Here is a 16,397-nt window from a genome sequence, read left to right on the forward strand (position 1 = left end):
GAGTCTGTCCAGGAGTGGTTTCACAGGCTGCCACAGCTGCTATCAACACAATATTAGATGCATTAACTTTAGAGATTTAATGCACAGACTAAAAATGATAATGAAAGTGTCACTAATTATTGTTTAGGACACCTAAAGCTCTGCAGTCTGGGAGGAATGGCCTCTTTCACATACAGCAGATTGCCACAAAAGCAGGGAGGCTAAAAATGAAAGAAGGACTCTGTTCCTTTAGAAGCCATGAATTAGTCACACAAAACATGCCTGCTTTTAAAGAAGAACCTGGAAGATAAAAAACAACTTTTAAAACCAACATTAATCTTTTTATAGTATTATCCTTGCAGTAGACCAGAGGCTTCAAGTGCTGCCATGCCTGCAGAGTAGATATTTGAGTGAAATTGAATTGGCACAAATATATCTGCACATGCTCATGCAAAATTGATCAAAGCAGATTCTGACAACAAGTGCAGCAAAAGGTTTGTTCTCTGTAATTATTTGTCTTTTGGTATTGCCTCTCCTACTACGCTTCATCATACAGAAAAAGCAAAAGTCTGACAGGAATAGAGAGATATGTGAGCAGTGTCTGTTGTTGGAAAAATCAGATTAAAGGAACACCCTAAATCCATCAGCAGCACTAAGAAAATGTAAGCAATAGTCCTTTCCACAACTGACACATTACAAGTCCAAGTTTAAATTGGCTTCTGCTGCATCTCCATATGGTATAAGAACTGTGATCTCCCACATGGAAAGGAAGAGACCAGTTACCAAAAAAATGGGGGGAAAAAAAAAAGACAAGAAGGCAAAAAGCAAAAAACGAACAATAATTATTGGAAGCATTCAGCCTGGTGTGGTGCCAGACCTGTTTTGTGAAATATTCCTTTTGCAGACAGTGAGTAATGTGTGCTTAAGATTCAATAAAAAAGCATTAATCTATAGTGGGCTTTTAGGGATATGTTTAGTGTTAGGCATGTGTTATACTGATTATAGATACGTGCATGCTAAAGAGTTTATGTTAACCAGAATTATGGTTTCAAAAGTGCTTACAACAACCCAGACACAAATTTATCTTTTCTTCAGAAGGCTGCATATCTTGCAGCTCATTTTTTGCATTTCTTGGAGCATTTTTCTACCAAGAATGTATTTTGTACATAATGTTGCATCTTCTGAGTATGTGCATGAAACTCAGTGTCTTTGGTGTGAGCATCTCAGCACTGCTTCTCTGTTATCCTGACTGCAGTTTCAGCATGCAATTGTGTAATGCAAACAGGTGCATTAAGCTTGTTTCAACAAGTAATTTCAGCTTCTGTAGCTAAACATGAATTAGAATATTCTAAATTAACCTTGAAAGATAAAGCAATGTTAGTGTTGTAGGCAGCTTTGTTTTAATTCACTGCCTTTAAAGTTCCTGAACCATTCTTAGAATTATGTTCTCAGTTTTAAGCAGTGACTCTGAAAACTGTTTTGGCCCACAGCACCAATGCTGAAGTGCTGATGTTCCAGAGGAGCACTTGATCCACCTGGGATTCTGTTCACACAGGAAGCAGCAGAAGGTGCCAGTTTGCATTGCAGTGCACTCTTTGGTCCATGGTGTTACATTAATTTGCCAGCTGTGGTCATCCAGCTGCCAACAGCCACACAGAACACCAAGCTGATATCTTAGTGAGCATCTGGGCTTCAGGGAAAGGATGGTTAGACACTGCACCAGTTATTCTGCACATTTTTCTTGTTCTTACTTCAGTGCTGCACAGCTGATGGCAGACTCCTACTCTGTTATTAGTGACTCAGAGACTTAAGTGTTGACCTGACAGCTGGGGAGAATGGATGAACAAGCAGCTCAGGTTCTGTGGGTAAGAAGTTGATCAACAGAATTTTTTGAAGGGCTGTTATGACTGGTGAGGAGTTACTCAAAGCTAGAAGACTGGTCCAAAGGCTGTTAATGTCCCTACAGAGTATTTACAGGGCCTTCTGCAAAAGCATGATGTTACAGGAATTGCACTGGTAATGCCAAGATCAGTGTCCTGTTTTCTGATGGGTGTCAGTTGTACCAGTGGCTCAAGGTGGTCTGAGCTGAATCTCAGATGAAAATTTTGCTTTATGTTTGAAACAAAGCCCAAACAATCCATGTTTTTTATGCAGAGGTTTGTTCAATGGCAGAAGCTTTGAGCTTGACCCGTTAGCAAAAAATGCCTTAACCTTGAGTAGAGACATAAATGGTATGCATTGAATAAAGACACGGATATTCTCTATTCTTCTGGCTCAGTATTTGAAGTTGTGCAGTAGCCTGTCGATGTTGGCTGTGTCACCAGCAGATGGCAATATTGCTCATGCCATATAGTTTCCATATGCTTGGCATGTCCTACCTGACAGACCTTTCTGTCCAGAGAACACAAAGCATTCTTCCTGTGTCTTTTAAACCACAACATGTGTTTGTCAGGAGGAGCTGTCTGTTATTAAGGGCACAAATTGTCTCAGGTTTTGTTTGTTTGCCTTGGGCAAATGAGAAAAACGTCTTTGGATTTCTAAGGCCCTGTTATCTGGGTATGCTGTAAATTCAGCTGTGTTAGTGGGACACTTTATCTCCTCCAGATGATCCCAACCTTCCCTCTGCAGGAGGTTTTTGCCCTTGTAGAGCAGTTTTGTATATTCATTCTTGAAATCACATTAGGAAGAATAATCTTGTTTAAACAAACCCTGACGGTTTTGCTGGAGGTAAATCAAAGAGAAGTTGCTACAGCAGCATGGATGAGTATCTGGGAGTAGTTGGTGTTCCACAGGCAGGAGGAGATCTGTGCAGAGTCTGAAGGTGTCACTCCACAGAGGGATGTCGCTTTGGACTCACACTGGTTTTCTTCTAAAATGAATGTTTTTTAAGCATAGGTGTGCAAACCTTCAGTCAGTTTGTACTTCTGCTTAGTCAGAGGCATGGAACACAGACCTGGTGATTGCTGTTTTGGTTACATGCTGTGGGGTTGGAAGAAAGCTGAAGTCAAGAGTTTTGTAGTACTCTGCATTTGAGAAACAGACACAATATTTACCTAACTGGGTAAATATTGGGGGGGGAGAAAAAAAGAGATATTTTTCCATTAGGTGTATATTGCATGCTTTCTTTCCTGACCTGTAGTCTTTCTGCTTCCTTAAATTTTCCATGAAACAGCATGAGATCTCAGTGCTCTTTGTTTCTGTTTCTTTTTGTATCGTGGTCTCACAAACACTGTTCAGAAATGTCTTGGGTAGAACAATCACAACTAGGAGAAAGAGACAAGCTACAAAAATGGGACTGTTCTTTAATGCTAATCTCTGTGGTTTTGCATACGTAAGAAATCAACTTCACTTCTATATTCTTAGCCTTAATTTTTCTTCAAAATTGAAATGTAATCCAGGACACAGAGTAAAGTGATTCAGTAGCCTTTCACCTTAACATGGTTGCAATAAATCCTGCTGCAGTCCAAAAGGGAGGAGCTTTGGTGAGCTTGTATCAATTCCTTCGTATGTTCTTTAAAAAGATTAGATACTTGAATAGAAAGGAGATGGCTGATTAGGATTAAGGTTTATTACTGGAATTACCTGGAGAGAGATCTTATGTCTGCAAGCTGAGTGAATTAATTGTCTGTTATGTTGTATATTGCATCTGATAGTATTTGCTAATATTATATCTGATGGTGTTTGCTAATCCTGCATGTTTTACAGTTCACTGCAAAAGGTGAAAATTATTTGGCAGATGTGCAGTTTGGTGTGGATAGGATGCTGAGGGAACTGCTGCAGCATCAAAATTCTTTTTGAGGCCATTTTGATTTTGTCAGGGTGTGCTGGTTGTGAGTCTCTTCTGTTTCTCACAGTGCCATGAGCTCACTGTGGATCTTTAGCTAAATCACTGAATCGATGGCTTTGTTTTCTCTCTTCTTAAGTAAAATGAGAAGGTGAAATACACACATATAGAGATATTTATAAAGTAATTTGAAAGTTATAATTGGGAAATACTTTCTAGTATTAGGTACAGGAGTTAGTCTTTAACAGTGATATTTATATGTCTCATGTTCTCAAAGATTAAATTTCCTGACTTGCTGTCCCTGTGTGGAAGACTTTACAGCTGCATTCTTTAAGTGCTCATATTTAATAGTAGTCTGATTCCTGTAATAAAATTAACTTGTCCTAAGAACATTTGCCTATCAGATTTATGACACTTGAATCCATGTCTGCAATCTCAGATTGGATGGAAGGCCCTTTAATCTGGGAACAGACCCTAGAGGGGTTCTGTTTGAGCTGGAGTTGTACTCACAGTACTGATGTCCAGCAGCCTGTGCCCGCTGCCAGTCTCTGTGCAGTCCTCACCCTCTCCATCCCCGCAGAATGAAGCAGGTGGCTCCCACTGATGGCTGTGTTTTTACCCTCACAGGTCATGTCCCCCCAGCGCATTCCTGCCACTGTGACCCCCACGCTGCTGATGTCGCCCATGGTGTTCAGCCAGCCCACGCCCACTGTCCCCAAAGGCGCTGAGAGCGGGCGCTCGGCAGCAGCGAACCCCGAGCCCGCGGCCAGCTCGGCCAGCCTGCTCCTGTCCCTGCCGGCCCCCGAGGCTGCCGTGGCCAGCAGCCCCTCCATCACCAAACTGCAGCTGCAGGAAACGCTTCTGCACCTCATCCAGGTACAGTGCCAAGAGTTCTCCCATTCCGCTTAAAATCCTGCTGCCCGTTTGGATACGAGCGCCCTGTGATTGGTGTGTCTGTCTAAAGGAAGAATGAATAATTAATTCCGTGTTGGAAGTTGGGCTACTTGTGCAAGGGTCTCCTTGCACGCTGCTGGCTCAACTACATTTTGATTAATGCATCTGATTTGGGGTCCAGGAAAGGTAATCAATTTGGTGGAAAAGAACAAAGATGACTGAAATCTTTGCAAGGTCAGCCTATGAGCCAGAGAGACATCTATTATATTTTTAGCTAAGGATAAATAATGGGTGATTATCCTAGCTGCCAAATATTTCAGAGATGTGTGTAAGCAGTAAGAGGAATTCAGATGGGAGATTAAAATTGCAGGATGAGTGTGAGCCACTTTAAAATATGGGCTAGATAATATGAATGTATATTAATTCAGTTTAGCACTTGAACTAGAGAATTACATGGAATAAAATTCCTTTTGCTGCAGTTTTTCAGGTTTAATTGTGACAAAGCATTAACAATGTTATGTATGAGATGATCGTTTACTGCTCTGGCATGATACATAATTATGAATTTTTTTTTCCTTAACTTGCTGTGTGAGTTATATCTGAAGAGTAGAAGTTGAGGAGAGATTACATAACTAAAGACTGGCTGCAGAATACAAGGAGCAGAGAAACATGTCCAGTTTGCAGGTCAAAACTATGTGCCTGTAGGGCTTTGGAATAAAATTAAAAGTTATTATTGTAAGGTACTTAACATTTTAAGTTATAAATTCAGGAAAGAAATGGTATCTTTAACAAGCTGGAGGGTTTTCCCATTTTTCCCCTGTATTTTCATTTTGGGATTTAAAAAAAAATCACATTATCTTGTCTTTACAAACTTTGAGTGTCTGGATCCTATTAAAACCATACTTGAAGTTAAAGAGGAAACTAATCAAGGAAGATTGGGGTTTACCCTCTGTAACTTTGTACTTGTAAAATATATATTTAACCCTGCTATTCTTAGTGGTAGTTACCTGAAAATTGTTCACTGCCAATTTGTTAGCTGTCATTTTCCATTATATAAAACTACAATCTTGGATGCTCCTAATTTTACCTTAAATATTATCTTGATTGTAATTATCCTCATATGTTTATGTGAGCTACTTATAACATTCTTTCTTAATGTGGGCTGACTCATTCTTGCAAAATGTTCTCCAGAAGGAAAAAGTTAAACATCAGAGCAAAAGGAGCAGCATCCCTTAGGAGCATTAAGGCTAAAAAGAGCTAAACAGGATGCAAGGATTTTCCCAGGTAGGATTTTAGTGTAGGATCACAATCTAGAATGTTTCATTATTCCTTCAGAAATGCTTGGAATTATCACTGACCTGACAGAGGATACAACTTAAGGAAGTCCCTAGATAAATGAGAGCAAAGAAGAGAAATTGCAGGGTTGTAACTTCAGTATTGTCACTGAGTTATTATGCAACAATACTGGACTCAATTTAAATGCACTGTGAGTTTAGACAATCTTTTTTCTCTGTACTCATTGCTCCCTACTGAGGTGCAGTCATGGGAAATCAAACAGATCTTGGTGAAGGAAAGGGCTTTGCCATCATTCTCTTTTTTGAAAAAGAGTAAGGTTAAAGTATCTGGTCCATAAAATGGAATAACCTTCTAATCTCTTTACTCCAGTTATCCTGCTAACAATTACCTGTTTTGTTTTTCAGAATGATGACAACTTCCTAAACATTATTTATGAAGCATATCTCTTCAGTGTGAGGAAGGCAGCAATGAAAAAGTCTATGTGAAAGATCCTCTTCTAAATCAATTTCTATGGCTTCCTGAACTCCAGGAAGAAGATTTTGAAATTTTCAAGTATGATTATATTTGAAGAAATGAATGGTATTAGGCATGTTGGATACACTTGTATTTTCCTTGTTGGCAAATACATGCTGTACTGAGGAAAAAAGTGAGCATAAAATGGATTGTGCCTTTAGCAAGGGGAGCGTCACGACGCTGAAGAACTAATCACAAAATATCTTAAATTATTTTCCTTACCCTGGTCCATACTTAGAGTTGATTTCCCGGCATAAGGACTCAAGTTCTCAGGATCCAGTTTCCTTTTTTTTACTTGCAGCGTGGTTACTCATTGCCGAGGTATTTGTCCCTGGTTTTCCCTGCGCAGCTGTCCCGGGGAAGGCGCCCGTCCCTGACCACACGGTGGCAATATTGGATTGTTCTTGGGAGCGGGAAAATCCGCCTGGAATCTTGGAACGGGAGGCTCCGGGAATGCTCGTCGTCGTTCTTACTTGTCTGCTAAGCAGTTTAGAAGTGGTGTCATGACTTCCCACCGCCCCAAAAAATTTTTTTGTAGGAAAATCTTTTTCTATTTTGACAAGAATATTTTTAGCTAGATGTAGAAATGGGATTCTGCAAGTGTTCGAGGAATTGGGGGGGCGGGGTGGGGGGTTTGTGAATGTCCTTGTTGTCACAGAGCTCTGGGGGGACACTGGATTCATGTTTCTGTTATTCCAGGTCCAATCTGCATAATTACAAGCAATGTGAAAATTTGTTAAGGGGAAAGCTACCTGGTGTATTTTTTTTTAAGCGTGTTCCTGGAGCACAGTGATTTCATTTATCCATTTCTAAAAAAAAAAATAAAAATGGATAATCCCTACTATGTGCTGATTTCATTTTATGTCACCATGGGCCATCTATTTAGTTTGTATGACTCTAAAACGTTTTTACACTTGGCAGAAGACACATGAGGTTTTAAATCAACTAGAATAAATGATTGAAAGAAGTTTTATGTCTATTTTTATTAGCATCTGCTGCTGAAGTGCCAGTTTGCTACAGTTTAGGAATACACAGTTGTTGCTGAGGAGGCATTTCTTCTGTGGGTGCAGAGAACCCAAACTGTAATCCATGAATTATTCAGTCTTCTTTACTGTGGGCATTGATGTAGGCACAACTCAGTAGCCTCATCTGGGAAAGTTCTTCAGTGTCAATTTGGCTGCAGGTTTCAATTAGTAGAATTGTAATGAGTCAAACAATTGCTCCTGCCCCATGCAAGGGTAAGGGGAAATTTGCTCCCATTTAATGGGAAATGCTCTAAATAATAGGGGAAAAAAAGAAGGAGCTACTTTATTTATTCATATAAGCAACTAACCCCAAGAAACTGCAGGAGTTTCCCTGCACTAAGTAACTGGCAGGCAGCAAGTCACACTCTGGTTGCATTTTGTTACTTTATCATTCTTGCAGATTCAGTCAAATGAATGTGTTGAGCAGATACCAGGAAAATCAGACTTTAAAGATGGCAAATTCTAATCCTGTAGCCTTTATCATTTATGGGATTCTACTGAGTTAATTGGTATTATTTCGGAATGAACTGGTGTGGAAGAAATTGCAATCTACACAAAGGAGTTTGAAACTAAATACATGGATAATTGGTGTCTGTGATGTTGGATTATCTGAGAGTGCAATTTAAAGATGATGGGGACACATAGTTAAGACCTCGTTTGACATGTAGAACTGCTGTAATTGGTGGGTAAAAATAATCCTTAAGCATCTCAAGCTAATAGATTTTCTAATTGTGGGGGAAATATTTTATTTACCAAAAGGCAAGTAGAAGTTTTTAAAACATTCTTATTTATTACTTGTCAGAGCATTTCACAGAAATTAAAGGATATTTTTTACAACATCTGTTAACTCCTGGTGCTTACAAAAACTGTAGTATTGGCATTATGCTCGACAAGCTGAGGCTTATCTTAGAGCAGACAAGGATTGAGCTAATTCAGGGTTTCTTTTCACTGCCCTCTCTTCTGGTTACATCTACACCAAGTAATGCTGGCAGAATTTGATTTCTCTCACTGTATTGCACTGTAAGGGATTTCTGGGATTATTCAGAAGGTATAAACTTGTTTTTTGTGGAGTGTAGAAAAGTTGTTGCTAAAGAACCAAGGTGCTGTTTTAAAGTTTATCCTGCTTATCAAGAACAGCAGTGGTAAGAAGATAGAACAAGCTCAGAAAGAAACCCTGACAGCAGAAGAGGAAAAGTAGTGAGAGAAAATCTGTTGAGAAATTAAACCAAACTTCTTGTCTAGGTTTTCATCTCAGAGGACAGGATCTGCTTTATCAGGTGCATTTGAGAACTGGAGGCTGAGCTTGGAGTCATACTGGAGTATAGAACTGAGCCATGTCCCTTTCTACTGCAAACTGAAGTACCAAAAAAAGGCTGTATGCAGAAATACAGTTGGAGGCTTCCAGTGTGCTGGAAACCTGAAGGGTTCTCATGGAATTCTGAAAACTTCATCTCTGCCTCTTGGCATTATGGGATTCTAGTAATTTTCTATCAGCTGGGAGTATCTCTATGCTGCAGCCAGGTCTGTGCATGATACCAAAAAGGGGGTTTTGGGGTTGATAGATCACCTCTGAGTTTGGTTGTGAACATTTGGGTTCCTCTTTTTTTTTTAGAACTATGCACTCTTAGGCTGTCAAGGCTTTTTGAGAAGAAAAGACTGCAGCAGTTAGAACTGCCTTTCTTTGGGCATGTTTTGTTTTTTCTTTATCTGAGTATGGAAAAAAGAGAGGAAATAGAAAATCAGAAAGTATAAAAGGATCACATTAACTCTACTTTAGATGATTTCACAGTAGGCATGTGTAATTTTTTTTATTGTTTGTGTACTTCTGTGATACTGCTCATTTTGAGTTGTGGTTTTTTTGGTTTTTCTTCCAGTAGAATTAAATAACTTGTACATTTGGCACCAGCAAGAATTCCAGAAGCAGTTGCAGCAGTGCTTTATGCATTAATCCATTCTCAGCCTTGAGTTGATATTAGTTTTCAGTGTAGTTCTGCTTAACCACTGTCCACTTCCTATAAAAATTCCACACCTATTAAACTAGAGTGAGAAGACAAGGAGTAAAAAGTTAGTGAAACATTGAAGCATCATTTCTGTCTGTGGCTATCATGGAAATCAACAATACTCAGTGAAGACATCCAAATATTTTCTCGCAGAAAATTCCACCTCTTCATTTGATTTTTATTCATTAGCTCTCTGCTCTTGCTTGTTGTAGCTGCAATGGGGATAATTAAAATGGTGCAGCAAAATAAAATTTTCCAGGAGCAGGACACAGCTGAACAGGCAGGATGCTCCACCTCCCCTGACAGCTTATTTAAAACATGTTGAGCTTTGAACTTCAGTCATAAAAGCAGTGGGTGTTGGAGATACCAGTGCCCCTTTAGGACATTAAAATCATAGTTCAATATTTTAGCAAACTTGGAAGTCTTTGCTGAAGAAAAAGCAAAATTAAAAGACATTTTTCAGTAAGCATTGGAGGCTCTAAGAAAAAAAATGATATGGCAAGGCAGCTTTACCCAGAGGGGTCCATGAAACCTACAGCAAGACAAAATTCCTGGAGATGAATAATGCACTAAAACTTTAATCCTCAGTCAGCCTACAGTAAACTTTACTGCTAATTCTGAGGACTTTTAAGTGACTCTTACAAATCTCTGCCTTTTCCAAACTCCTGTGAATCTCTCTAACAAGCTTGTTCTGGCCTTTAGATGTAAATCTGTGCACAGCTCAGTTGGGAATACTGGAGCAGGGAGCTTGGCATGCACAAGCTGCAATGGGAAAATGGGGTTCTGCAAGACACTGAGGAAACAAAGGTTGGGGCTTCATAAATACTTTGAGCTGGCTCTGCTGCTGAAAGGGAAGCCCATCCCAGCCACCCACTCCAAGCTGCTCATCCCTGCTCCCACACCAGTCTTTTCTGCATTTTTTTCTTTTCTTTTTTTTTTTTTTTTGTTAGTTTGTTTGGGATTTTTTTTTTTGTTTTTTGTTTTAAGATGTCTACATGGTGAAATGTCTTGCAGCAGAATTCATGCAACATGCCAAGGCTGGTTTTGCTGTCGTGGGGCTCAGAGGGGAGCCCAGGCACTGGAATCAGATGGGTGGGGTGTGCGGAGAGCAGAGAGAGGCAGGAGCTGCAGCTCTGCACTCAACTCATCTGAGGTGCTGGGGAAACTGGGATCCAAAGGATCTGCCTCTTGCCTGACATTAGGACTTGGAAAATGTAAGAAATACCCAAAGGTGACTTTGCTGTATCCCCTACCTTGGCTGACTCTGGGGATCCAGGGGTGTTTGCAGCCCAATCTCAGTGCAGAGCCGGCAGAAGGACGGGATCTTGGCCAGGGCAGCACAAACTTCATTTAGTGTGGGGGATTAGAGTGTCTGGGATAAAGTTGGCCTGGGCAGACACCTTCCCCACCACCTGAACCTGCACTGGCACCTGTGTCAGCCCCTGCCTTTCCTCACAGTGCAGCAGAGGGTGGCGTGAATGTGCCCTTCAGATTTGTGGGTTTTTTTTTAATTTAATGGAGACCCTCAAACCAGAACAGTGTTCACATGTAAACCTGCCCAGCATGGAAGTGAATGTGAAATGCAGAAACCACATTGCTTTAAGTATAGCTGAATAAAACTGCTGAAAAAAAAAGAAGGAAACAAGTACTGGAAAGGATAAAGTGGAGAGAGAAAAAAAAAGGAGATTTTTATGTCACTTTAAAGAATAGATTTTGGAGAAAATGCGTTTAATGTAGGAATGCCTTTCCTTTATAGCTGTTTTGGAAAGAATTGGAGTTGCAAGTAATATCAGTGCTTCTTCCTTTCAATAGGTGAGCAACGACATAAAAAAACCCAATAAATTGATTTAGAATGAACATGTGGTGTACACAATAGGCACTCACTGCACATCTTTTGAGAGCAGCAGCTTCAATCAAACAGGTAATAAAAAAACCCCACACAATCTCTTTTAAGCTTATATTTTGGAGCATATATTAATTAAAATATGTTTTTTCTCTATTTGGACACAAATTCCACAAAAAGCAAGGTGAGCCCTGTAAAGGCAGAAGGAAAAACTCTCCAGGATGTGGTGACTAAAGAAGAGAAAAGAAACAGAAAGGATGACATCTTACCATCAGCAAGAGAGTATCCTGCTTCCATGCCATGAGGGAACTCTGGAAAATGATGGCATTCCTACAGCTGCTACTGTGTGCATAGAGGGATGTTAATCCCATGCTTCGACCCTACATAAATATTAGCATTTTTCTTGCCCAAGTACTGCTGCCACACATCTCTTTGTGTTACACCCTCTGTCTGCAGGTACAGCCACCTGTCCTGGATTTCTTCACCAAGACCTGAAATCTGCTTCTCAAACATCCTAGAAGGGAGAGAGAGATTATTATTATTATTATTATTATTATTATTATTATTATGTCACTTCAGAACCCTACCCAGCCGTGAGTTTTTCTTCAGCACTTGCCTGTAAATACGAGGTTGAGAGGCAGAGAGGAAAGGAGTGTGCAGGCTCTCTTGGCAGCCCTCCCAGAGCAGGGCTACTCAGGCTGGGAACAAAAGCTCTGTTTTCCTTCAATTTTACTGCTGCTTTGCAGTCTGGCTCACCAACAGCCTCCTGCTTTCTGCCTGGAGCAGTAGCTCCAGACCTACCACTTAGTGAAAGTGCCTGCATTTCACATCCATCTCAGCTGGGTTTCTTTGTGCTCCCCTCTTGGATCCTTATCAGGAAGGTCCTGCCTCTCCTGGTTTCTGCCATGGATGCAGAGCTGCAGCCAAGAGCTTGAATTAGGGGAACTGTCAAGTTGCAGGATCTTAACAAAGTTCAGGAATCACCTTCTTAATGCTGGGAGTTTGGCAGCAGAGGTGCAATTCTCATCTCTGTGAGAGATGTGTTTGCAAGCAGCATCAGCCACAGTCTCTGCTGTCTCACCCTCTTTCCCTTCTCTTTTTACCTCTAGTGCTTCCAATCAATCTGTGCCCTCCTCCTTACCCCTACCCCAATTCCTATAATCAGCACCTCCAAAGCAGGGAGATGTCTGCCCCATGAGCAAACACCATCACCACAGGCTCCTTTCAAGTCCATCACATCTCACCAAAAGTGTGCCAGGATGATGAATCCTGTAACAAATAAAAGCATCATTATCTTTGAGAAAAGTCCCTCCAGGGATCATAAAACAGGAGCTTCACTGAGGGAAGGGTGGAGGGAATGAGTAGAAACATAAAGTTGAGGAGTCTCCAGTTAACTCCTTTGTCTGAGAGATATGGAGAAATGATGACTGTGTACTCAAGAAAATCCAGTAATGACTTTGAAATTCTAAAGAGATGTGAAAACTGGACATTTTCAGCTCACCTTTAAGGGCAGAAGTGAAGGTGTGGAAATCAGAAGAGAGAGCAGAGAGACAGAAGAGCACAAACAAAACATGTTTTTGTTCAGGAAAACTTTCACTTCCTTGGCTAAAAGCAGAAATTTAGAGAGCATTAAATTTCAGGACACTGAGCTAATCCCTCACGGCAGGGGGCTGCTAAATCCAGCAGACAAAGGCTGGCCAGTGTCCAGTGCAGTGAGCAGCCACATGCCCAGAGAAGAAGACAACAAGCCCTCGTGTCTCTGCTGTGCACACCTTGAAGAAACCAGGTGATGAAATGGGAAGATCTCAGAAATAAAATAGCAGCTTAGGAGGGGACAGGGGGATAGGAGTGGGGCTCTTCTCATCACACCATATAATTACACTGTGCTGAGAGGGCAGGCCTGCACAGACACAAGGTGGGGAGGGAACACGGGCAGGTTCAGAGACAGAAGAGAGGGGCACCAACACTCTTCGGGTATTTAACCTAAAATGCTCTGCTCCTTTTCTGGAAGTGATGATTTCATAATCCCCTGAAACATCTTTGGAGGAGAACTCTTAGGTGATTTTAGAGGATTTCTATTTCTTACATCTATTTTTAAAGTCTTCAACATTGCTCTACAAGTGCATTTACATAAATAACTACATAAAAGTGTCTAAAAGTGATTTTATACGTTACCCTTCTAAAGGAGAGAGAAGGAAATATTATCCCACATAAATTGGACATGAAGAGCAGTTCCACAGTGGATGTATAGAGGTCACAGAAGAAGTGAAGAGGCAGAGACTGATGCTCAGTCACACTTCACTGGGGCTTCACTCCCCTCCCAACGCTTCATTTTTTGTTTGCAGCCAACTGAGAAATCCCGGAGTCCAGCCCAAACTGCTCTGTTTCCCAGATCCAGCACTTGGTAAGAGATCAGCACGTTGTGTAGGCAGCGAAAACTGGAAAAAGCAAGGAGCAGACAGAGGCAACAGCAGAGCCTAGCAACCAAAAATTAGTCCTGACAAATGCGGGATTTCTGATATTATATTCCTGTCCCTTTGCAGGTGCTGTATCACCCAGCAGGAATCCCTTCCCCTCTCCCTTGCTCTGCAGCATCCCAGTGACAGCCTGGGTGCCCTGAGCCTGCTGCAGGCCAGGCAAATGAACACAGCCAGCAGGAGTGACCACAACAGCGAGAGTATTTTCATATGCAGCTCCTGTATTGATCAAAAAATAAATCACTGTTGCTCTCAAATAATAATAAATTGCTCTCTCCAGCTGTGTGACAAAGATGACACTAAGGAAGCCAGTTGGTGCAAGATTCCCATTGTCCTTCCTGTCCCATTAGATCTGCTCTTCCCTTGCTCTCTGCTCAGTTTCTGATGTGATTTGTGACCTGCTGTTGTGCTTCTTCCTTAGAAATGTTTTCCTCTTGCCTGATGACTGCAGCAGCTTAATGGCAGTCTTAAAGGGGTTTTGATGGTCTGTCCAGAGGTGAGCAATTGCTACTGTCATTTCAGAAAAGACCAGAATTACAAAAAGTCCATTTTCACTGGGAGAGGAGAAGGCAAACCCTCCCATGTCAGCTCCTTCCCCACAAACATGACTTTGCCAGAGTAGGGTGGGCTATTGAACTATTGAGGTTTGCTCTTGGCCACCCCAGTCCTCATGTGCCAGGGAATAGCACTGCTCAGCAGTGCTGAAAACAGCCCACTGTGGGTGATAAAACATCCTCCTGGCTGCTGGGCACGGGGTCTGCTCACCTGATCTCCACAAAACCCCTGTCCAGAGACTGAGCTCACTCTGTGCTCTCTGCATTTGTTCCTACACCTTCATGGCCCTGAGCTGCCACAGGCACAACTGGCTATTTTCTGGAGCTAATATCAATTTTCTCCTTGGTTAACATGTTCAGCAGCATACTGAATCCTGCTAATCAGTGCCTTCCCTGCCAAAAAGCAGGAAAAGGGCTCCATGGCTATTTTAACCTGTCAGGTGTCCCAGCCCTCCCGAGCAATTGATTCTACGGAGTTCTAGTCACATCAACCTTCTCTGCTTCCATCTCATTCCATACTAGATGTGTTATTTCTTCTTTAATCTTATAGTCTGAGTGTGATCAGCATACTGTGGCATTTGGAAGTCTGCTTTTTGGGGGGGACTGTGAAAGCAGTGAGTTCCTTTCTTTCCTGATCACCCTCAACAGAGGTTTGTGAGATGAGAAAACACCAGCCTGCCCTTTGCTGCTGCAGACCATCCTTGGAGGGAAGGCTTTGGAAGTGAATAACCTTTCCAATTGCTCTTTCTGCCTAGGTAGATGAGAAAAAAAAAAAAACAGCTGGTGGTGGATGTGAATACAGATATTAGGAAAAAATACCAGCAGAGCTCTGGAAAAACCTCTGGAAGGCAAATAGAAAAATTATGGCACTTCAAGGATGGGACAAAGCTGACCAGTGACTGAGGACTGTGACAATAGCACAGCACAGTTTGAAGGTGGCCCAGGAAAGGACTTGTGGAACCCTGGGCACAGTTAGTTCCCATCTCCAGGTGGGATGAGGAGGATGAGGAGGATGAGGAGTGCTGTGTCTCTGGCCCTGTGTGCTTCCCTGACAGCCACGGAGAGGCACAGCCAGTCCCAAACGAGGCAGAGCTGGCAAGGGGGAGGCACAGGCTGAGCATTTGCTGGAGCAGGAGAGCAGGTGGAGTGTCCTGGGAGGGGTGGCTGTCCCTGGGCCTGGTGACAGAGCATGCAGAGCCTCCAGGCTGTGTGACAACATCTGCTGGAAAACCCAGCTGCTGTGTTGGGTCGTGGTTTCCCTCCAGCCCTGGGCTCCATGTGGGAGGGTGACACTCAGGGGCTGCCATGGAGCAGCTCAGTGTTTGTCAGTGTGACACCACACATCTGAGCACCAGAACAGCCCCCTAGTGCTTTTCCTGGCCAGGGGAGTTATAGGCCTGGCCAGCAGAGAAGATCTAGGCTTAAGCTGCCCTTGTAAAAGGGAATCACTCCAAACTGAGAATGCCAATTAACTCCAGCATCACTTGAACAAATTAAGCCAAGGTCAGAGCTGCAGCAAACAACCATCACTAATGAGATTTCAGTGCTGCTCTGCCTACTTTATGCACATCAGATTTCCTGTGAAGGAATCCCCCAGGGCACAACTGTTTGGCTTCTGTCTGAAACTTCAGGAGCCTCTGGCTCAGAAAGATGTAAACTTCAGCCTCAGTGCTGCACTGACGAGAAGGCAGGAGCTGGAGGGCAGCTTTGGCAAATGAAAGATGATTTGAGACAGATATCACAAGCTGCAATAGAAATTTCCTTTCTTACAACATAAAATTTAGAAATGTTTGCTCTATTAAAAATTTATACTTAATTTTTTTACATATAAAATATTATTTTGCAATCCTACATTACACTTTTTGTCACGGATAGTGGACACAGTTCTTGGTTTTTTCTCCAGCGTGCTGCAGACTGCTCTGTCCCTGACCCAATGGATTGCTGAGCTCTCCCTGTCTCTCTCCTGCCTGTCCCATGTGCTGTCCAGATGCTGACAACAGCGGGGGGAAGCGGAAGGAGCCAGGCTGCTGGA

At 42.1% G+C, this 16,397-nt stretch overlaps 1 protein-coding gene and 1 long non-coding RNA gene across 2 annotated transcripts in view; one reads left to right on the forward strand and one right to left on the reverse strand.

The window, feature by feature from the left end:
- The window catches only part of DCP1B (decapping mRNA 1B), a 39,494-nt gene extending 32,184 nt beyond the window's left edge, over window positions 1-7,310 (forward strand). Inside the window, exons 8-9 of the mRNA XM_014869912.2 lie at window positions 4,391-4,639; window positions 6,358-7,310. Of these exons, the coding sequence (XP_014725398.2) occupies window positions 4,391-4,639; window positions 6,358-6,438 (330 nt within the window). The 3' untranslated portion in view covers window positions 6,439-7,310. The remainder of the gene's footprint in view (window positions 1-4,390; window positions 4,640-6,357) is intronic.
- A 313-nt stretch (window positions 7,311-7,623) lies between these two features.
- Window positions 7,624-14,179, reverse strand: LOC148223511 (uncharacterized). The gene is made up of 3 exons (XR_015803632.1): window positions 13,510-14,179; window positions 11,604-11,848; window positions 7,624-9,528 (listed from the first exon to the last, which is right to left on the reverse strand). It is a non-coding gene; the product is annotated as an uncharacterized LOC148223511 (long non-coding RNA).
- Window positions 14,180-16,397: the final 2,218 nt, after the last annotated feature.

This window comes from Sturnus vulgaris, chromosome 5 (genome assembly GCF_052056855.1).
Source record: "Sturnus vulgaris isolate bStuVul1 chromosome 5, bStuVul1.hap1, whole genome shotgun sequence".
Taxonomy (NCBI): Eukaryota; Metazoa; Chordata; class Aves; order Passeriformes; family Sturnidae; genus Sturnus; species Sturnus vulgaris.